The sequence below is a fragment of the Stegodyphus dumicola genome, chromosome X1, assembly GCF_044657685.1.
Source record: "Stegodyphus dumicola isolate Sdum_Otavi_A_Nest chromosome X1, ASM4465768v1".
Classification (NCBI taxonomy): domain Eukaryota; kingdom Metazoa; phylum Arthropoda; class Arachnida; order Araneae; family Eresidae; genus Stegodyphus; species Stegodyphus dumicola.
Window position 1 is genome coordinate 181,188,192 of NC_140780.1, and position 23,364 is coordinate 181,211,555.

The 23,364-nt window shown below is 33.4% G+C and overlaps 2 protein-coding genes across 13 annotated transcripts in view; one reads left to right on the forward strand and one right to left on the reverse strand.

The window, feature by feature from the left end:
* The window catches only part of LOC118183160 (coiled-coil domain-containing protein 186-like), a 77,742-nt gene extending 75,256 nt beyond the window's left edge, over window positions 1-2,486 (forward strand). For all 3 annotated transcript variants that reach the window (XM_035352606.2, XM_035352618.2, XM_035352611.2), the window contains one exon: window positions 2,159-2,486. In XM_035352606.2, coding sequence (XP_035208497.1) covers window positions 2,159-2,338 — 180 coding nt within the window. In that variant the 3' untranslated portion in view covers window positions 2,339-2,486. The remainder of the gene's footprint in view (window positions 1-2,158) is intronic.
* A 9,846-nt stretch (window positions 2,487-12,332) lies between these two features.
* LOC118183128 (uncharacterized) overlaps window positions 12,333-23,364 on the reverse strand; it is a 412,812-nt gene continuing 401,780 nt past the window's right edge. For all 10 annotated transcript variants that reach the window (XM_085807732.1, XM_085807733.1, XM_085807731.1 and 7 more), the window contains 3 exons: window positions 22,833-23,038; window positions 22,191-22,267; window positions 12,333-17,151 (listed from right to left, as the gene is read on the reverse strand). In XM_085807732.1, coding sequence (XP_085663858.1) covers window positions 16,256-17,151; window positions 22,191-22,267; window positions 22,833-23,038 — 1,179 coding nt within the window. In that variant the 3' untranslated portion in view covers window positions 12,333-16,255. The remainder of the gene's footprint in view (window positions 17,152-22,190; window positions 22,268-22,832; window positions 23,039-23,364) is intronic.

A 23,364-nucleotide genomic window follows, 5' to 3' on the forward strand; every position in this document is an offset into this window, starting at 1 on the left:
ATTTGTGGCTCCTGTGCCACTACATTCGATTCGTTGTTTGTTTGGCCTTCCGATCCTGCCATGGTTAATAATTATAAATATATTGTAAACTGTTAACTGAATGATTTGCACTATGCTTTAGGATTTATGCATCATATCATATGCTCGATAAAATTGCAAGCACTAATATTACACAAATATCAATTTTAAACAATGAATAATTAAGTTTAAATTAAAACTCTAATTTTAGAGCAAAACTTATCACAAAATATATTAAGAACATTCCACAGATAAAAAAAAATTGACCACATACTTGTGAATCCTTCTTAACAGTGTGATAAACCACATGTAATCCGTACGCTAAAATGAGAAGGAAATTTAACGAAAAAAATAGGATTGAGCATTTATCACTCAGAAAAAAGAGCTTTCTCATCAAAATAAGGCATATTTTTAGCTTTATAAGAATGATTGAAACGGATAGCCATTAGAAATCTAAAACAGAAGGAGCGAGAGACAGGGTCACCAGTGAGACATAAGATATAAGACAGAGATCTTCGACGTCTACTCAGCAGAAAAAGAGAAAAAATGAGGTTGTGAATTGGGAAGACAAGAAGGATATACGTTTGATGAGTACAGTCCATAATAGCTCTATGATTAATGTTGAAACACGGAAAAGAACTGTAAAAAAAAAAAACAATAATTGGAAAAGATTACAACAACAAAATGGGAGGAGTGGACCGCCTGAATCAGATGTTATCAAATTAATCCTGCTGTTAGAAATAAGCAGAGATATTATTACATTTCCATTATGCTTTATTTCCTTATAATTTTAGTTAACTATCATCCACTACAAAAGTTATGTATGTACAGAGAAAACAACATTACACACTGCGTTGGGGAGAAATCTTTGCGGACAGGAGAGGACGGCAAGAAGGTTAAGGAAGCATACTCTCCCAACACAGATACAGAGTTTACATGTCACGTTGAACGCACAAAACTGGAGTAGATTCACAGATGCACACAGACTGAAGTTGTTACTCAGAACTGCCGGGGAAAATTCTTCTCTTCCTGTCAGCCTGCAGAGTTGCCAAACAAGTTTACTGTCTTTGTTTGCTGTTTCGCCAATTGGCACTTTTCTCCATAGTTTTTGAGCCTGTATTGCCTGTTTGGCACTGCCGCTACAAGTAAAATCTTATTTTATATGCTAATCATTAGTTGATGAGTTTCATAAAATATTAATTTACTATGTTTTTAAGCTAAAAAATTAGCCTCATTTCATTCTGTTACTATTTCTTAGGCTAGAATGCAATGTTTTATATTTCATTTTTGAATAATTTAGTTAAGTAATTTTTAAGTGTATATTTCATTTTTACCTTTGTCTAAGAAAGTTATTAAATTGTATGTAAAAAAGTAATGCTTCTCTGATTAATTGAAGCATTAAGTAAATGTTATGTAATGATGGATGTATATTTGGTTGTGAAGAGCTATTGGAAAAATTGCTTTCCAATAAATGACTCACATATTTACTAAATTAATTCCTAAATAAGAACAATTTTTACATTTATTAGTCAAGTATAATAAAATTTTTGGTAATGTTGAAGAAAGAATGTTTATAGCAAAAATAAGTAATAAGATATTCTTGATCTTTTGCAGGATTGCTGTGATTTTGCTAAAATATTTAATAATGTTTTTACAAAAATTTTGAATTCCTTCACTTTTTAACCTAATTAATTTCCTTTGTTTAATTTATTTTTAATGAAATGGAATTTGAAAAGATTTCAGTTAATTTTGTTTTAAAAATAATGTGCATAAATTTTGTAGATATAAATAAAATCTATGAATACATTTGTTATTATAATTAATTGTTTGAATTAAAATGAGACATAAGTTTTCTGTTTCATATTTCCTCAGAATTATAATATGCATTTCTTTGATTACGGAGAAAATAATGAAATAAGTTATTTCCCTTACATGAATTCCATAGCAATTGATCTTCCCCTTAAAATTCAGGAATCTAACTGAAAAAAGTACGAATTGATATATAAATCTATTCTATATTTTTCTTTAATCTATTTTGTAATTCTTATTCTACATAGTTATTTCATAATATGTAAAATTAGCATTAATTTATTAACAACTTTTAACACATTTTAGATAAATAATACCTAATTTCTTTTAGAAAATTTCTGTGGAGACTCCTGTTGAACTTGACAAGGAAAGGCTGATTGAAAAAGTGATAAAACTCCAGAAGACTTTAGCTAAGAGAAATGATAAGATTGAATTCCTTGAAGACCATATAGAACAACTGGTAAAGGAAATGAAAAAAAGGTCTAAATTTGTAGATTTGAAGACAGTTTAACTGAATTTCCTCAGTTGAGCATATTTTGTATTTACCTCATCTATTTTTTGATGAAATTTATGTACAAATATGTTCTTATAAGAGTTTAAAATTATCTCTTTTCTGTGTAAGTATTTCTTTCTCTTCACTTATAAAATGTTAAAATATTTTAGTGTTTTCATTAATTTTGTGATTTAACTAATCAGGACATTACAGCAGTAGTAACAAATAATAAATGATGGGACATTCTTTCCATGAAGAGAAATTGTTTTCAATAATCTGTGTTTTATAACAAAATGAATGAAAAGGATATTTTAAAAGGAATTTATTTCCAGTTGCTCAGAATTATGCACAGCACTGTAGAATATGAAATTTTTCCATGATAGACGTCATCTTTGGAAAATTAATTTAGAAAATCCGGAACTCTTTATTTCAGAGTCACAACTTTTTTTGATGTGGAGGAAAAGTTACAGCACTAAACTGAACTCTTAACTAGCATTGTACTGGCATACTGAGATTTGTTTCCTTTTTTTATATATACCTGTTTGAGTATGGGTTATTGTATTAATATTTCATATATTATGTGCTTTGAGAAAATCTTCATGTTCTCTTATATATATTCATTGTCTAAATTTTTGGCAAATACACTGATTTGTAAAAGTCAAGGAGCAAATGAAAATCTGATAACTCAAAAAGTAAGCAATCAAATCGGATGAAACTTGGTCATAATATTTATTATACTACTTGTAACTTAAAAACAGAAGAAAATGTTATACAGATTAATTTATATTTATGATGCTAACAGTAACATAAAAATTTCCTGAATTCATACAAACAAATTAAATATAAAAATATTCTTAGTATTTAATATGATCATGCTGAACAGCAAAACATGCCTTATGGTGATGTCTCTTTAATATATAGTGGTGTACATATATATTAAAGAGACATAAGTGTCCTGAGAGCATCCCACACATGCTAAATGGGATTAAGGCCTGGAGAGTGTGCTTGCCATTCCATTTGAACTATAGTTTCTACTTCGAGAAATTGGTGTAATATGTAGGTGGGTATATCTGCTTCTAAAATGAAGGTATTGCTAATTGTGGCAGCTTACAGAACAACAATAGGATCCCATATGTCATCTCTGTACCTTGGAGCATTGAGAGTTCCATCTGACAGCACATACAGGTTTGTGTTACCATTTAAAAATACGCTGTGCCATACCTCCTGCATAGGTAGCCTTTTGTTAGATGGAAGATACCGAAAGTTTGCTTCTCTCAGTGTGTAAACACATTGCAAATAACTCTATAAAGCAAAGCAGGACTCATCAGTGAACAGAACATACTTTCCCTGATTTTCAATCCAGTTTACATGACTACTTGCCCAATTCTCTCTTGTGGTGGTAGGTAAGCAGGTCATACAATGCTGCTCACCTAGCATACAGACCTCTTTTGTGCAGCTTTCTGTATAATGTTATGTCTGATACTGTCTTTTCTGTAGCAGAAATAAGCATGGATCTAAGCTGATATGTAGTTGCAGTCTTATGATGTGCAGTAAGTCTCAAATACCAGTCATCTGCAGAATGGTAACTATCTTTGGTAGGTTTTCAAGAGGCTGAACCATTAGTTCAAAATTAGTTCCAAAACTGGCATACCACAGAATGGTTGACATTTAGCCATCTTGCAATATTAGACTGCCATTGTCCTGCTTCTAATTAGTGTATGGCTGTATATCAAGATTCTGCGGGCAGATGTTGCCTTCACTTCTCTTTTACACTTTAGCTAACGCAAAATTGTTTACCATTGTTCATTAAATTGAAATTGCTTCCTAAACAGCTGGTTTTAAGGTGTATCATATTTACATAAAGCAATAGCAGTGTCTTTTTTTTTAATGCTACTTGATGTAACTTGCTTCGATTCGTAACATATCCGAGTTTCAAGAATTGTAAACTACTTTTAGCTAATTTATCATAATTTTATTATTTGTTGCTTAGCTTTTGTGTAGATAATAACTGAGCTTTTGTCAATCCAAATCAGGTACTGTAATAACCCATATCGTAAGTGGTATATTTAGAATCAGAACAAAATACTGTTAATGATCATGCTACAAATTTAGAGAAAAACTCTTGATTCCAGATTTTACAAATTGCAACTCTTGTAGAAAATGCCATGATATTGGTATTAATATTTGAAAACTATACACACAGGTAAGTCAAACCATCAACACCAAAACAGCACTACCCAAACCTTTGTAATATTGATGTGCCCCCCAGTAAAACAACTTTATAAAATTAAACTGCATCAAAAGTCTCACACTTTGGTGTTCATCTCAAACCATACCTAAGCTGTCAGAGAATTCCAAATGGGAGTGAAGAAAATGCAGCTTAAAGTGACATGTTGCAACCTAACATCTGTAAGATTGGATAAGTTCTTCAGCTTCCTCTTTATAGTTTTCCGATTTCTTGTTATCTAGGATGTCGCTCTAATATTTTTGAAGGCAGCACACACTCTATTTTCTTTTCTCGAAAGCGAAGTTTCAAAATTTTCATCTTTAAAAAGTTCCTGTATTTGCAACCCAATGAATAGTCCTTTAAGCTTTGTTTCATTTTTGTGCAAGAATTTCCATCTCAAATAAAGAAAAGCATTTCTTTCTCTATTTAAGGCTGTAACAGAAATTTTTAGATCTTTTTTATGTCCATAGGAAGGACATAAATTTTCTTCTGCTTTACTAAGGGTTCATAGGGAACGTTTTTCAGACCATGCACCATGTCTTCATGTAATGGCCATTCCTCAAAGACACAATGTTGGTTTCTGGCTCTGCTGTCTTATTTAAAAAAAAAAAAAAAAAAAAAAAAAAAAAAAGTTTGGTGTAGCCACTCTGCAGTTCTGTAAGTAGTACAAGAGCTTTTAATCAATCCAGATATTCTAAATATGATCTTAGTATTTTATGCTTTGAAATAATATACACATATTCTCGTATGTTCCTTTCATATTTACAGCATGACCAATGGGAACAGATGGTTGTTTGTTTCCATTAAACAATAAATCTGCCTCAGGCTTGTCTTTGAAGGGTCAATAAACAGTTGCAACTCTAGAGGTTTATAGGTTTCATTCATTAAACACAGAATATCATGACAATAAACTAAGTCAGTGTTTCTCAACTGGATTTACTCCAAGGACCGGTAAATTTAATAATTTGGTACATTCTCGCAGACCAGTAAGTTTAATAATTCAACCCATTGGCACATTTTTTTCACATAATTTAATCATGACAAAAATTTTTAAAGCATTTTATTTGTTATAATTTACATATGTACATTCAACTTACTTAAAATATTGCATCGAGAATAAAACTACCAAAACTTAACTGAAACTCTAAGAAAATCCCAAAATGAATGATATATTCATTTTTTACTACAATGAATCAAAATGTAAACAGCATAGGTAGATACAAAATAAGTTGTACCAGAGATTGTTTCTTCTTGAAAGCATCAATCTTATTTTAGAAGTTGAAAACGATATTATTTTTACCTTGAAGACTTGAATTTTATTCGTTTATCATAGAAAGTGTGTCTTATTTTGTATTGGAAAGATCCAAATCACGAATAAGATTGAGCTTTTTCTGAGATATAAAATGGGGCTGTTTATTGCTTCTACATTCATAATCATCTTTCTCTTGAAAACTTGGTTTCAAAATCATTTAGCTCATCTGATTCCAAGTCGATTTCATATTTTTCTCGAGGCTTAGGGACAGGTATGCTAGAAGTGTTATGAGTTACAGGTTTCATGGCTGAGGTGATATTAGGCTATTCAACTTTTTTATGTTTGCTTTTAGTAAAAAACAAAACCTGAGGATTTTTGTTAAGCAAAAGTAGCAATCATCAACATGATTCTGAGTTTTCCGCCAAATCATTGGCACTCGAAAATTCATAAACTTGTAAGTACCTCATAGCCATTTTGTTAAAGTTCTTGAGCAAGTGCAGCAGCAAATTTTGGGAGCCCAAGTTTTGACCTGATCACCAACTTTGGACCCAAAATATAACTCGTAGGCTTTTCTTACAAGTGGGCTCAGTCTTCCATTGAGCTTTTTGTGTCACTTCACCAGATATATAACAAAAAATGTTACGTTTGTTCAGACAATGTTGCAACAACATCGTTTACACACGGCAAACACTACTACAACACTCGCTATTTCCTAGTTCTTTGCACTCCACTCGCGATCATCCAACAACTAGCCAGCTGATTATAAACCCATTTCATACATGTGGTGTTTTCTAGATAGATCGGGTACAGAGAGTACTAGAAGCAACGACATAATTCCTATATTGCCACATTATGTACAATTTCCCTAAAGTTAGAAAAAAACATAGACTTGGCAATGCTGAACCCCGGTATGGTATAAGAACTTTTAAATCACATAGGTACATTCTTATACCTGCTTTGCAATTAGTCAAGATAAGTTGTTGATGTTCTCGAGATTTTGCTACACGATATGACAATTTACAGGTTAATGTAAGGGTTACATAGGTTGAAATTATCAAAATAACACATTAGTTTGGCGGGAAGGATTTTCATGCCAAACAGTGTTATTTGAGTGTCACACGGTATTCTAGGGATATCTGCTTGTGGGAAGCGATATTATGTATGCATAAGCAAACCTCACACAGCCAAATCATTCCACTTACAAGAATAAAACTTCGTGTGAGCTTCAAATGTTTTGTGGTTTTAACTACTATATCAATTCGTCAAATCAAGCTTGAAATCAAAAGAAAAAGTGATAAAATTATGTTACACAATTTAGCGCAAAATGACATTCAGTCATTGGCAGTAAATAAATAACAAAATACTTTTTAAGAAAATCTATTGATTTATTGCCTCTTGAAATACTTTAAGTGCTTTGTATTACTCTAAAAAGAAGTCGGATATCATTTGTATATAACTACATTTTGAATCTGTTATTCCCATCATAGCCAACATATTCAAATGCAATACTTGTTCATTGCCACTGCCTTATTTGGAAAGAATGCATAAAAATTTGGAAATCTAAAGCCGATGCCTGTCTGATTACAGTATTTTCAGTAGTAAAAACATGGCTATCATTGGAGTTTCTCTGTGATGCAAATGTGAATTAATACTGTTAACTGACATGTAGTGATGTCGTTTTCGGGTAAGTAATGCAGCTTTATGAAACTGAGTGTAGTCTGGACAAAGACTGAAAAGTTTATTGGAATGGTGGAAATGGAGATAACCATGAAACAAGTTGTGATAGATAAATTTTAGTGCATGAATTTATGATTCTAGTTAATGACAATTGGAATTATCTGAAAAACTGCATAATGATTATGTAGTTCATTAAAGATTGTAGACACAGTTTACCAATTGTTAACTGATTTGATGCTAATCTTAATGGCTGAAGTTCCAAAACACAGTTTCATCCTGATTTTGAATTCCAGCTGCTGACTTCCCTTGATCAAGTTTTTTTTAATCATTTTTGCCATGACTTGAAACCAGTTTTCCTTATTCAAAGAAGACATATACACAACTTAGGCAGGTAAACCCTAAAATTTTGTCATAACTAAACTAATTACACTGGTCTACTAGTATTGTATTAAATAACTAATTAATACATTCTCCAGCTGTTTTATGTACAAGTTTGCTGCGAGATCTCAATAGCATTCGATCTTTTTTAAATTGCTTTAAATCCTAGATTGAAAAGTATAGTAGTGACTACAGTCGTGGTTAGTATTTATAGCATGTGCTTGTAAAGCAGACTGATATGCTTTCACAATTTGTATGCAGAGTTTATAAAGCCTACTGCAAGACATAAAACTTATTTTAGGGTTCAGTACATATTTAGAGCATTACAGTGCCTTACTGATATTTGTCAAAGTGATTTACTGATATGCATTGAAGGAAATGCATCATCTGTGAATGTAATATGAAAGAAGAATTGCACCATTAAAGCAACGTATGTTCAAAAATGAAGGATATCACTTTTCTTTCTAACTTTCCCACCACTAAAACTACAACCAAAATCTATATATATGGCTAATTAATTTAACTGTTACAAAGTACTCTGGAAATGTCACTCTTAGGAGGTTTGTGTTCACAGAGAGCTTTCTAAGGAAAGTTCATGTTCATAGTTCATGTTTATATTACACATGGGGCAAAAACATGAAAACCCCATATTTAGCTGTAAACCATACCCATGACAAACTACCAGCGTTCAGTGCTCCTATCTATTCAGCCACTGCTAGACTGAAGCATATGGAATTAACAATAATTTGCACTCAGTAATCCCACTGTAATGGTAATGAAGAAAAGCAGTTTCCTCAAGTTAAGAAACAAAGGTGATTTACAATGAAAATTATTAGTAATCCCACTGTATTGGTAATGAAGAAAAACAGTTTTCTAGAGTTAAAAAACAATAAATATACAGCAGCAAGGAAGATTTCAGTATACATTAGATTGGCCTGCCATAGAAATATGGTATTTTGTACAAATTTAGTAAACTGTTCTTGAAATTTGGAGTCCTGCGCTAGCAGAAGTATATATATCTAAGCGAGTTTTTGGAAGTTGAAGCTGCGACATGTCTTCCGAGCTAGTGCAAGCTCAGTGAGGTTTAAACAGAGAAAACAAGTTTCAACTTGTAAGTGGGTAGTTATATCCACCTTTTTAAGTCTGTTTCAGATAGGCGTGCATAATGAAGACTTTTCTTTTATAAACAAGGACCATGCAGCTTAATATTGTTAGAACACCGAGCTTAAAATGAGGACATAAATTGAATTTAAGCACAATGTTCTCTGCATCCAGTTCCACATGCTCTTCTTTAGTGGGTTGCAGTTAGCTGGATGCAACTTGTAGACATTGAGAATAATAGGTCATGTGATGTCAGTTGTCCGCACAGGATATTCTCTAAAATCATGACCAATGTGGTAAGTTAAAGGCCTTTTGCCAAGGTCCTTTTTTGTAACCAGTCTATGCTGTCTCGCAGCTAATGACATAAAAGCCTTTTTAGCATAATGAAGAGATGCCATGTGTTGGAGTGTCATCTGTTCTGCTGGAACTACTATCAGCGTACAGAAATAAAACTCTGCAAGACATCAAGCTCCTGGAATATTGCCATCTGTGTTTGATTTGTTTCAAATCAGTCGATTCTACCCCTCATAGACTCATCAATGTAGTTCATTGGGCCATATTTATTTTGTACAACAAACTGTCCATATTGCCAAAATGCACACATGCTCTCCTTTCAGCTCTAACCCTTCTTTTTACAATGCTAGTGCATGCTGTGTGATTTAAATTATTGCCCTAGCTGCACAATCTTCTGCAGGCAAAACTGTGAATCTCATTGGTTACTTGGATTGCACTCCTTTTTATTATGGTAAAATACATCTGTGGGGAAGAATATCACATGAGATTTTCTAAGGGAAACTGACCTGTTTTATATTACATACAAGAAAACCACAGAAGCATATTATGGCCAGTCCATTGAACTATTAGAAATAAAACTCAGTATTAGGCAGCTTTTGCCATTCTGTTATTGTTGCTAAGTTGTATCTTCTCTGTTAACTATATAAAGCTTCAGTCCAAATCAAGTGTCCTTGCACAAAATGCCTTTTCTTTTATCTCTTTTTATTATGCTTACAAACAGCAGTCTTCTGATGACACTAAACAGTCAAATGTTATCAGGAATGAAAACCAAACTTTACTAATTTTACTATGATTAATATAAGTTAAAAATGTTAATTAGTTCTAAGTTTTTAAGCCTATAGGAATGCACACTGCTGGCCACTGTAAATGCAACACCCTGAAGGAAGCATGCAAATAACATGAAATTTACAACATGCATTAGTGGAGGTGAGATATGCAAATGATTAGAGTTTCAGCGCAGACACACATCACGTGCACTTGTGGCGGCACTTCAAAGTCCTATTTAAGGCTTGGAGTTTTGAACGTTTTCAAGTTTGGTAATTGTGATTTTCTTGTGCTTTTTTCAAAAAAAAAAAAAAAGATCAATTATGCCTTATAGTAAACAGCGATCATCGTTTGATCAAGTATCCACATTAACTTACCACATTGTATTTAAGTATTTAACTTACCACATTGGTTGACAGAGGAAGGATAGTGGCCTACCGAGAGTGTGGATTATCTTTCAGGGAAATCAGTAGTTGTGTTGGACAAAACCAAACAATGGTATTGTGAACATGTGACCATTGGATGCAGGAGGGTACGACGGATCAATGTGTACGATCACATCCACCTCACCTCTTCACGAGATGACAGGAACATTGTGCTCATGGCAGTGACGGATCGCTCAGTCACATCACGAACCATAGCACAGCACATTCAGTCTGTAACGCATCATCCAGTGTCCGGGCATACCATTCGACGCCATTTACAGCAGAGTGGTCTGTCTGCAAGATGACCATTGCTTCGTCTACCCTTGATGCAAAATCACAAACTTTGCCACCGCCAATGGTATCATGAAAGAAGGATACGGACAGCAGAATAGAATGTAATTGTCTTAACTGATGAGTCACGCTTCTGTCTGCAATACCACGATGGTCGGATTCGAGTCTGGAGACACCGTGGACAGAGGATGCTGAACAGCTGTGTTATGTACCGTCATTCTAGTCCTGCATTGGGTATTATGGTATGGGGCGGTATTGGATATCTCTTCCACTTCTCTAGCACGCATTGCCGATACTTTAAACATCTCCGAGGTGTTGGAGCCAGTTGCCCTTCAGGGCTTGCCCACAGACATATTTCAACAGGATAATGTGCGACCACACGCGGCACGCATTGTCCAAGGGTTCTTCGTCAATCGCCAGATTGAATTGCTTCCCTGGCCGGCTCGCTGTCCGGATCTTTCGCTGATGGAAAACATCTGGTCCATGGTTGCTGAACGATTGACCCAGATTACATTCCCAAGCTGCCACACCAGATCAACTTTGGCAACGTGTGGAAGCTGCTTGGTCTGCTGTACCCCAAGAACACATCCAAAGCCGCTTTGAATCAGTGCCGAGGCGTGTGGCAGCGGTTATCTCCAACAATGGCGGCTACTCTGGCTACTGATTCTGGAAGGAACCACACTTCCCAGAAGTCTATAAATTTAATCATTTGATACTTGGTCAACATGTTATCTACTAAATAAATTTTGTTGTGATGTCTCTTGTCTTTCTTGGTGTTGCAATTTGGGTGCCAGCAGTGTATTTAACCAAGGATTGTTGTTGTGGTCATGGAATGTGAATGGTTTTTACCTTTTAATAAATACTTTTACCATAACTTGTCTGTTACCTAAATTTTTATTGTCTTTCTCATTTGTTATCTAATTCTATGAGAAACAGATTTTGGAATATGTCTGAATGTTAATTAGATATAGAAGTTATTCGTGAATCTGTCTGGGAGAAATTGATAACCAGGTGACCAAAATTGGTGTGGATTTAATTTCTAATTAACTTCAAAACTAATCAGTCTTTCAGTTTTACTGTGATTTTCATCGAATTTCAAATGCCATAAAGAAATGTATTTAGCATTAAAGATACGGTAAGTCAAAATTTGTTGGTAGGTGTAACATAGTCATAGACTATAATCTTATGCCATTCTATCTGCATATTAATACTGTGAAATATTTGTCTGTGAGAAAAATGATATAAACTCCATTTTGCGATAAACATTCATCCTACATTTAAAAATAATTGGTATCCTGATACCTTATCCATTCTTATGATACTTCAAAGTGCATAAAAATGGAAATGACCTTAATTATGCATACAATCTAGGTGAACCATATATAGTATTTATGAGAATCTTCAGTGAATATAATTTTAAATAATTAAGCTGACTTGCCTTTTTAAATAGTGTATGAACAAGAATTTTTATTATAAAATCATTTCTTGGTGTACTTAAGACCTTCTAAATGCCTAGATGTAAACTGAGACAAAATCTTGATTATTAAAAAAAATACTGTGATGAATCATTATTATTAAATAAAGGAGGAAGTGACAACTTGACAGAAGGGGAATTGAATTTTATTCAGATATGACAGCCAAAACAGGAACACTCTTGACAAAAATACACCTCAATCGCATTTCATTTGCATTGACAACAGCAAAGTTTCCATTAAAATTAGAGACTAGGCTAGGAAACTTTGAAAAATGAAGAGCAAGAAAATTATGTTTGAAAATTCACATATATTTTGATTTATTTATTTATTTATTTTTCATCAGCAGCATAACCTGACAGCAGTTCTCAGCAGAATAGTCAAAATACACACCTCTTTTCATCTTAGTCAGAAACAATAGAATAAAAATGTATATGATAAAAAACTGTGAATTTTATGAGACCTGAATTAAGGTCTCCTTTTTGTTATTTAAAGTAAAAAAATGCTGCTAAGAACTGCTGCAAATAGCTGGTTTGAGTATCACAATACTTGAAAGTAAATCTCTCGAATTATAAGTGAAATATATTACAAAAGTTAGATAGTACTGCTCTAACATTTCTAAATTTTAAGTTAATGATACATAATATCTCTTCATTTTTCATAGCTGTAGTCAAAGCATATTTAACTATAAATAACTCTTTAAACATGGCAACGGAAAATAATGTTTCACTGATGACTATAAATTTTTCAAAGAAAATAAAATTAATAATTTTGTATGAAGATGAAAGTGATAGCTTGAAACTGACTATGGTAAAAGTCTTTTTATGGGAAAAAGATTGACTTTCATGTTTCTAAGTCATAAATATTCAGTCTGATACACTTCAGGATGTAGTTGGGACATTTTACCTTCACTGACATCATAAAAAGAGAATTGGATTCTATAACAACAATACTGGATAATACATTCTTACTTGGAAGAGCGAATAATTTATTATGTCACAAAATGTTAACATATATATACAAAAACGTTAAAACCATTTAATATTTATTGCAAATTGGTTTATTAATAAACTCAATGTTTCATGAAAGCACTACAAGGATAAATGTATAACTTTGTAACATTGTTTATTTCTCTAATTTCAACTTAAACGCAGGTTTTTAACAATTTCACAATCTGAAAATTTCTGTTAAAAACACAATAAAAAGGAATTATTAATAAAAGTATTCATATCTCTTAAATACAAAATGACCCCAATCATTTAAAAAAATAAAGCATTTTAAAATTTCCCACTAATCTGATAATCTGTGACAAAGTAACGAAATAAAAAAATATTAATGCAAAAAGAAAATGAACAATAAAAACATGGAGTTTCTTCCTGTTACTTGAGTAAGGTTAATAAAAATGTTTCAGGGACAACCTGTATTGCACAGTTATTTATAGAATTAGAATATTGAAACTTGATAGAAACATTACTTCATGTTTGAATATTTATATAGAGAAAATTCAAATATAACTGCTAAGAAACAATAACATAATGATGTAAAAAATTCAACACATTTAAAACCCAATTATTTTATTGCACAGGCAAATGAGGTTTTCATGACTTTTTCAGAAAATGTAAATCAAAGGAAGACAATCTCATTACCAATCAGTTCTAACAATAGAAATGAAATTTATAATTTCAGTTTCTCCCTAAACTTAACGATCAATTAAATAGTTTTGCATCTACCCGGCAAATTAGCATACTACTGCACTCGTTAAAAGATAATTTTTTATATTCATGGATCTGTTTCTGTTAAGAAAAAAATCGCATTATCTTAGAGATGCTTTTGAATGTAAAAAAATTATTTCATATAAACATTCAATTATGCGCTTACACTAATTTACTCTTAGATTAAATACTTATATATGACATATTATTTACAAACCGAAAAGATAAACAAAATGAGACCTGTTTTGAACAGGAAGAACTAAAGCCACATCTAAGGCATTTGCAGCAACACAAGTTTATATTTAAATTAAATAATTGATTTATATAAGCAATATCTAAAGAAATGCACACCAATATAGCCTTGAACATGAATTGATATACAATAAACTCAACACTATCACACTACTCACGTTCTATTCGCCTAAGATTTGTTGTAGTGCGAGCAGTGCTAGTGTTATCAATATTGCATTCAGAGAGTGGTTAGACTCGTATAAAACACAATCTCGAATAAAGCATTTCAATTAAAACAAAAAGATGGTATAAGTGTATTACTTAAAAAGTGCTTGTAGCCTAATTGATGAAGTACATATTCGTCATTCAGATTTTGGATCAGCTAATTGAAATAATTTCATATTAGCTGATGTTCAAGGCTATAAGCACTGTAAAATTTAATATTTTTGGATTTTGCACAGAATTCTTTTAAAGCAAAGGAAAGAAACATAAATCAAGCCTTTCAGATAACCTACACCAAGCAGCATGTAGTGAAAATGAGACACATTACTGCATCCAATCTTTTGCACTTCACGCGCTTAGGTGACCAAACTCAGATTAGGGTTGTGCAATTTGTTTATATTAAAGGTTTGATTTCTCTTTTATTCTTCAATTGAAGACTAGCTATCAGCGCACGGAGCTTAAAGAATGCTGAATGAGAAAGTCGTATGCGATTGAGACTTTGGTAGCTATCTGTGCATAACATTTAAGGGTGTAAACACTATCACATTTTATCACATCACACAACTCTTAATTTAGAAAACTAAGATGGAACGTCACTTTCTCAAGTACAATTTTGGCATCATATCACTAAATGCACTGATTGTTGTTGTCTATCAACTCAGATGGATTTCATTGTTCCCATTCCATTCCTCTTGTACATAACAAGTCCAGCTCACGCTTCATGTCCCTTTGGAAACAGATTTATCGTGTGAGTAAGAAAATGTTCACGAGCATGACAAATAAATGACCGTAATCACAGATATCTGAATCAAGCATGGTATGATGATACTGCAGATCTCTGTAGAACACCAATATTTGATTTTCCCCTATATATAGCTATATATTTATATCATCTTTTTTGTACAAAGATGAAAAAGAGAACAGAAAACTTTGAAATTTTTTCTGCTGTACTCACAATTGGCATTGGTAGTGGTTTCAGGGAGAATGTTTTCCACTTATGAGCAGGAGATTATTTCAAGTGATTTACAAAGATTTAAGCTCATTCTGCACTTCATTCTATACACATCCCTAAAATCATGTCTTTCAAGTTTCATGCCACCGGCCTGAAGCTTTTGGTTCTGAAAACCACTGAATAAGAGGATAGTTTGTAGGGAAAAATGTATTTGTCTCCTGCTGAGCACCACCTCAGGAGATTCTGTTCAAGTGAAAGATCCATCAGAAGTTTAACGTCTGTCTTTTATAAGATTAAGATCAGACGAGTACTGCACTGGTCACAGCGGACTAGGCAAAGGCGGAGGTCTAGGACTTCCATAAAGCAACATGCACACACGAAATTCACGGCACATTGCAGGAGCACTGACCAGGTCAGCATTAAATTGCTAAAACTTATATTCATGGATTGAAGAACGAAGAATCACAGACATTATTCTGCCAAGATTTTAAATCCTTACTTTTCATTTAGTTTTGGCCCAAGTCCATAAACGGAAGGACTTTAATAACAGGTTATTGCACACAAATATTTTATACTGCACCAATGGAATGGATTCAATCTTCAGCTCTGTTAGAGTCTCTCTATGCAACAATATTTTCAATTTTAATGTTTTTTTTTTTATTAAATGATGTCACACAACTAGTAACTACTCTTTGAAATAGAAACAGCAGAGAACCACTTTACCTATGTGGCAGTGGATGTATGAAATGATAACTGTCTAATTTACAAAAGCAATCAAATTAATAACAATGCTAAAATTATAAAACGTAAATAAATGTGTGGAAGCAGCAACAGAAAATATACTTAAGAGAAATAAAAATCTTTGTTAAAAAGTAAAGACTTATCTACATGAGAGACAGTAGAAGTTTGGTTAATAGCATTTTAATACTGAAGGCCTCAGTCTATTTTATAAGCGTTATTTGGAGAGGAGGGCTCTTGTTTGATCCCTTTTTGGGAAAAGGCGAGTAGGGCATTGAGGCTGTTGGAAGCTCCTTTCCCCATGGGCTCAGGAGAGGAAGTGATGTCAACAACAGGGGAATTGCTGCCTCCAGTCCCATGTTGCTGGTGGTGATGTTGGTGGTGATGATGATGGCTAATGCCATTCGTTCCATTTGTCATGGGCATAGCAAAACCATCTACAGAATGAGATGAGGCACTGATTGGGATGCTAGTATTATTGTTGTTATTGTGGGGTTCAGAGGAGCATGCTGGACCATTCATTGCAGAAGATGACATAGTACGTCCATTTTGAGCAGATGGCGATGATGCAGGAGCGTTTCCACCATTATTACTATTAGTATTGTTATTATTTGTAGTGGAAGGTGAGGGAGTAGATGCTGGAGGAGGATGACTCATAGGAGTAGGAGCTCTAGAGCCACCTCCAGTTGCAGATGCTGTTGATATTGAATAGTCTCTGTCAAGTCTGGGAGGCCTGCCTCTGGGACGACTTCCAGTCTCAGGTTTTGAATTATTTGAAATATTTGGAGTAGGACCATTAGATGTTGTACTGTTGTTATTTCGAGGTGGGCTAACATTAGGAGGAGCCAAGGCAGAAATTTCACTTTCTTCTTTAATTTGGTTGGCTAATTCTTTGACTACACGAAGACCTTCATCCATCAGAGTTTCCTGAACTAGCTGCTTAGTAATTTGCGCACTGGTCTTCTTAACCATCTTCATTGTTCCAAAAACATCTGTTGTGTGGACAGATTGATTTGAATCCTGTGATGGTGAGTCATGAGCATCATGACTCAGAGTAGGAGAGGATGCATTGCTGTAGGCTGAAAACTGTGAATCTGAAATTAAAAAAGAATTAGCAAATGTTTCAGGTATTATTTAAATTATGTTTTGGAATATTAAATATGAATAATTTAATTAAGCAGACTAATAATATTTGTAAGTATAAAATAAGAGTTTATATCGTTTAATAAATTTAGCATTTTCATGCAGATCAAAATTAAAGTAAACTTCTGATTTTTGAATGGAGCACATTATTTTTTTTCATGGAAGGTGGTGGCAAAGGTGGCAAAGGTGGTCAATCTTCAATACCCTCAAACGTCAATCTGCATCTTGAAGATGCAGGCCGTACTATATGTTAAATTTTATTTAAGAATATGTCTGAAAATGATACACTCATTGGTTTCTTCAAGATCTCTCTATTGATTCCAAATAGTTGTCAAAAAGTAGTCCTAAGTTGATTAGAAATAAGAAAAGGTACATAAATCCCTTTAATAGTAATAAATTTTGTTAATATACCTTCAGATTGCATAAAAAATCTTCATGGGCTATCATTTGGGCACCACAGCCTTAAAGATTTATGACACAGAAAATACTGCACTAGAACACACTGGTAATAATTTTCAGATAGTTAAAAGTATATATCAATGATTTCTAAGAAAACGTATTTTATATAATTGAATTAGTCAGAAATATCAGAATTATAGATTTTGAGGCATTCTTTTTCCAAATAATATTTTTTCATACAACAAATATATGAATTTGTAATATAAAGAAAGTACTTAAGACACAAATAAACTCTAAATTTTATTTATTCAATTAATTTGAAACCCTTCAGTATAGATTATAGAATGCACAACTAACTTCCATAACAAAACTGTGAAATATGTCTTCTACACTACATAAGTTAAAGAAGCTTTAAAGCAAATTAACATGTCTTCATGTCAGAAGGATGCACGGCTTGCAGTATCTGATATATTCATTATCATATTCTGATACATTGAGTATAGTCTATTGCATATATGACTTCTTCAATATATTTGGACACTCGATGAAATTTTGTAAAATAAATACTCAGCTAATTCCTGAAAGTCACATTTTCTGCTCGCACTACTATTACCCTTTATATATATATATATATATATATATATATATATATATATATATATATATATATATATATATATATATATTCCCACAGGAAGTCACATGGATTAATAGTATCAGGGTCCTGTAGTAACCACACTGAATCTCCTGAAAACGTTTTCGATGTCAGTGGGGCATCACACGAATCTCAAAATATTCATGCAAGGAATTCAAACTCCCTCTCTATCTAGAATAATTTCAGAGAAGCGGATCCCAATCTCAGAAACGCTCTTAATTTTCCATGTAAACATTCACTAACCTCAGACAAATTTAAGAGCAGTTAGTGAAAACTCATAAAAAAGTGTGAAAGGCAAAAAAGTGAAGTGGTGAAAAACACAAAAGTGAAGATCTGCTTGCTTTGAAAAGCTTATATGCCAACAAGAAAAACTGAAGGTAATTGGGCATGTCTCTGACTATATATATTTTTCAGGAAAAATTGTATTTTGATTTTTCGTGTGTGACATTTTATGCATCAGTTAGTACATGCAGAAACTATGTAAAATTATTCTTGGCTGATCAGTTAATGTAAGTGAAGTTCCTAAATGTTAGAGATATGCAAATATGAATATGTTTATTTTTAATCAAATTAATTAAGTTGAATAAACATGTGAACTAAAATCACATAAAAAATGTGATGTACGATGATGCCGAAAATTTTAGGAGTCTCCGAGTCCCTGAACATATACATTTAATTCCTGAACTGCACCTTAAAAAATATACATATGGATATAACAATATAGTATAATGTAACCTCCAAAATACTTTTTTTGTCCACCAATACACAGATTATGATGACATTCCAATTTTGGAAGTAGGCCTGCAATTCATATTATCGGTTTCATATTTGTTGGCTATCAGTTATAATTAGAAAATCCCTGCATGTTCAGGTCATCCTTTTTTTTTTTTTTTTTTTTTTTTTTCTGAGACTGCTAGGAAGTACAGGAAACTAAGTCAATACAATAGGCAAGATGTGATCTAACTGGTGATCGTTTTTTAGCCAAAGAGACTTTCACGAGAAGTTCATTGCAATTATGTGTGTGAGGTAGTTTTGCAAAATTTTTCTCATGGTCATTTCTTCAGTTAAAGCATTAGCATTCTAGATAAATTTGTCATTTTTCAGTTATTATGCTCATGCTATTTGTCAGAGCATTTTGCTTCTTGTTCATGTTAAATTAAAACCATCATTGTTGTTTTAGCTGTTTGTTTCTAGGGGGTCATCCATTATGTTAACTCAAACACGCTCAAAATCTTCATAGCATCTTCACTATGTATGGTTTTCAACGGTTCTAAACATTTTAACAGAGCCCTTTCCTATTCTCATAGGGAATTTAATATTAAGACCATGTTCTGAATTTCAGTCAATCATTTTTATGCCAAAGTACACACAGAGATATCTAGTCCCTTCCCAATAACTAGCACATGGCTCTATCAGCTTGAAATTAATGCTCATATTTTTTTATCCTATGCCTGTCTTTGGCAATTCTGCCATTAGTCAACGAGCAGCCCAATAAAATGATGCGAGTGTAAAAATGCAAGTGTAAAAATTAGTCTTGATAGAGTTGTCTGTAATTAAACTACAGGGCAATTCTTGAGGTGCTTACCATCCATATCACCCTGATGACACAGAGGACAATAAGCTGAACTCTTAACTCCATTCTGATGCAAATGTTGCTGTAAATAATCATTGCCAGTAGTCAAACGAAAGCAAGCAACTCCAACAGCCCAAGGTAAGGAAGTGGGGGTTTTCCTTCCTTTGTTGAGCAGGATATTCCACTTCTTATCCACTACTGCATCAACATATAAAGATATTCTGCTATTTTTCATTTTATTATAGGTAAATAATTCTTTTAATATTACGCAAAGCCAAAAGGGAATTAGGTTGGGCCATAAGGCATGCACATATACATTCAGACATCTTCATACTTTGATAATTACAGAAATTCAATACAATTACTTCATAATATCTACTAAGCAATTTTACTTCAACAATTTTAACATTTTAATAGAGCTCTTTTCATGCAGAATTTAATATTAATAGAATGCTCTAAATTTTAATCACCCAGTTTTACACCCATATAAACATCCACAGATATCTGTTTCCTTCCCAATAACATAGGTATCTTATCAGCTTGAAATTCATGCACATATTAGTTCAAATATCTTTGCAAATCAATATTTACATGATTCAATATAATTACTTCACAACCAACACTAGATGGCTATTCCAGTATTTAACTGCCGCTCTTATATGTGACTACTCACACATGTATGCTTATACCGGGTGTCCGAAAAATGACTGATGGATTTTGTAAATCAATAAAAAAAAAAAAAAAAAAAGACTAAATGCGATAGATATGTATCGTTTGAAACCTTATGCTTAGGAAATCAGGGAATTTTATCCCACCAAATTTCAAATTTAGTTAACATTTTCACCCACAGGTGGCACTGCAGGCAATCTATAACAGGTATAGTTAAAAGGAAGTATTTCAGCTCGCCATTCCGTAGTTCTCCGTCAAGCTGATAGCGTGTACTGTTAGAGTTCCACAGCCTGGAACACAGTTTTGTTCAAATGAGGCAGTTTCCAAAGAAAATTTCATGTGAGAACAGGACCGTCAGACAATGTGATAAGGACTCTATTCCAAAAATTCAAGCGAATGGGGAGTGTGAATGATGACCATATTGGAAATGTTGGCCGGCCATGCCTTGCAGTTACAGAATCGAATGCTGAAGCCATACAGTAGGTTATCCAACAGCGGCCCCGGACTTCCGTATGCCGTGTTGCATATTGTACTGGACTCCGAAGAATGAGCATTCACCATTTCATGCGCGACAGCCTTCACATGTTCCCGTACAAAATCCAGACTCACCAAGCCCTCAGTCCAAATGCCATTAATGCACACTATAATTTCGCAAACGCCATGCTGCAACTTGTGGATGACGGTGAACTCGATGTTGGCAACATATGGTTCTCAGATGAAGCATATTTTCACTTCAATGACTATGTCAACAAGCAGAACTCACGAATTTGGAGAAGCAAAAATCCTCATATTGCTGAACCTTGATCTCTGCATTCACCAAAAATAATGGTATGGGTTGTGGTTTCATCCAAAGGAATAATAGGGCCATTCCATATCTTGGGATTTTGGAAGAATTTGTTGTGATTCATACTGCTTTGGAGGACTGTTCGAATGCCTCTTGGTTCATGCAAGATGCTGCTCATCCACATTGGACGTCTGCAGTCTTTGATTTCTTGAACGAACATTTCAGTGAGCGGGTAATTGCCTTGGATTACGACATGCATACAGGAAGTGCCATGACATGGCTTTCTTATTCGCCAGACTTGACGCCCTGCGACTTTTTTCTTTGAGGGTACCTGAAAGATGTAGTATACCGCCAAACTCCACAAACAATTGCAGAGCGGAAGCATCCCATCTGTACTGCATACGAGACAATTCCAAGAGACATGCTTGAACGGATGTCTGGAAATTTTTGCCTGAGACTGCACCACGTTGTTGCAGCAAATGGGGATTATATTGAAAATGTCTTTGTTTAATTTTTTGCAACATCCCTTAAAAAATTTTCACACCGGTTTTTATTTTTTCATAGTTTTCAGCACCACCTGTGGGTGAAAATGTTAACTAAATTTGAAATTTGGTGGGATAAAATTCCCTGATTTCCTAAGCATAAGGCTGCAAACGATACATATGTATCACATACCATCTTTTTTTTTTAAATTGATTTACAAAATCCATCAGTCATTTTTGGGACACCCTGTATATAATATGTTCATAAACACTTCTATCACATCCACAAATTCTGATTGTTTTAATACCTGAATGAGAAGGTGGGATGAAAATATAAAATGTACATAAGTACCTTATGTACCTATGTTTCACTGTACATGTGGTCTATGTTTCACTATTTAAACTGATTCAACAAATAATCATCTTACCTGTATCATCATTGTCAATTTTATCAGGATCGGAACAGGAAGATAATCTTCCACAGCCTTTCCCACCAAGATAGTATCTATGAATGAAATGAAAAGAACTGTTATAAAAGTCAGAAGGCAAAATTATTCAGCATATAATTAAAATTATTCTATATAAAATTAATGGCCAGTGTGATGCATATATTTTTGATGCTATGAGTAAACCCATAATATTTTCCATAAGATATAGGAGATATGATAGCAGAGTGGTTAATATCAAACTTTGATAGCTTCCTGCAGGATTCCATTCACCAGAGACAAGCATTCTTTAAAACAGCATTTTATGATTTTACACCTATGCAACAAAAATTTATGTCAGTCCACTTAAAGTCCTCAAAAGATGCTGGCAGGGCTGCTTTTAAAAGTAGATGGTTTTCGAAAGGAAAGTGAACCTGTTTGATCACTCTGATACAATATTTTTTTGTATTTTAATAACAATAATTTTGATGCCAACTTATTAAAGATAGATATGCTCAAAACCTAGGGACATCTGTAGTTAGTTTTATTCCTTTTATGCATTAGAAAAATAATTATTATATGTTCCTAGTAACCCTATATTAACAAAATAATATAATATGCCAACAAGTAAACTTTAATACAGACCTTTCTATTCTTCTGAGCTGTTTGTTAATTTCACTCTGGTCATTTATGAGCTGCATTTGTTGGGTAGAAATCTGCTCCAACTGGGACTGCAAATGGGTGACTGCTCCAAAATTTTGAGCATCTCGAGCTTGTTGAAGACGGGTTTTCAGTTCTTCTTGCTGACTGCCTAAGAGTTTCAGTTGCTCTGATATAGCTTCTAGCCTTTCCTATAAAAGAAATATGTTTTCAGAATTACTGCTCTAACACTTTTGACAACAAAATAAGAAAAACTAAATACAGTCGAACTCCAATTATCCAATTCCATTCCCTCCCCCAGATTAAGTAAAATTATGCTTGTTTTTAAAATTGCGATTTAATTTTTTTTTTTTTTAATACAAAGATCGGCCCACAAAGTTCAATAAATGTGCAACGGAAGTGAAACTAGTGGTGATGTTGTGTTAATTTGTCTTCCACACAAAGTAGCCCAACAGCGGTTGAGCAGTAAAGGTGCTGAAAACTGGCAGTTCGGTCCGGAGTTCGGACACGCCAGCGA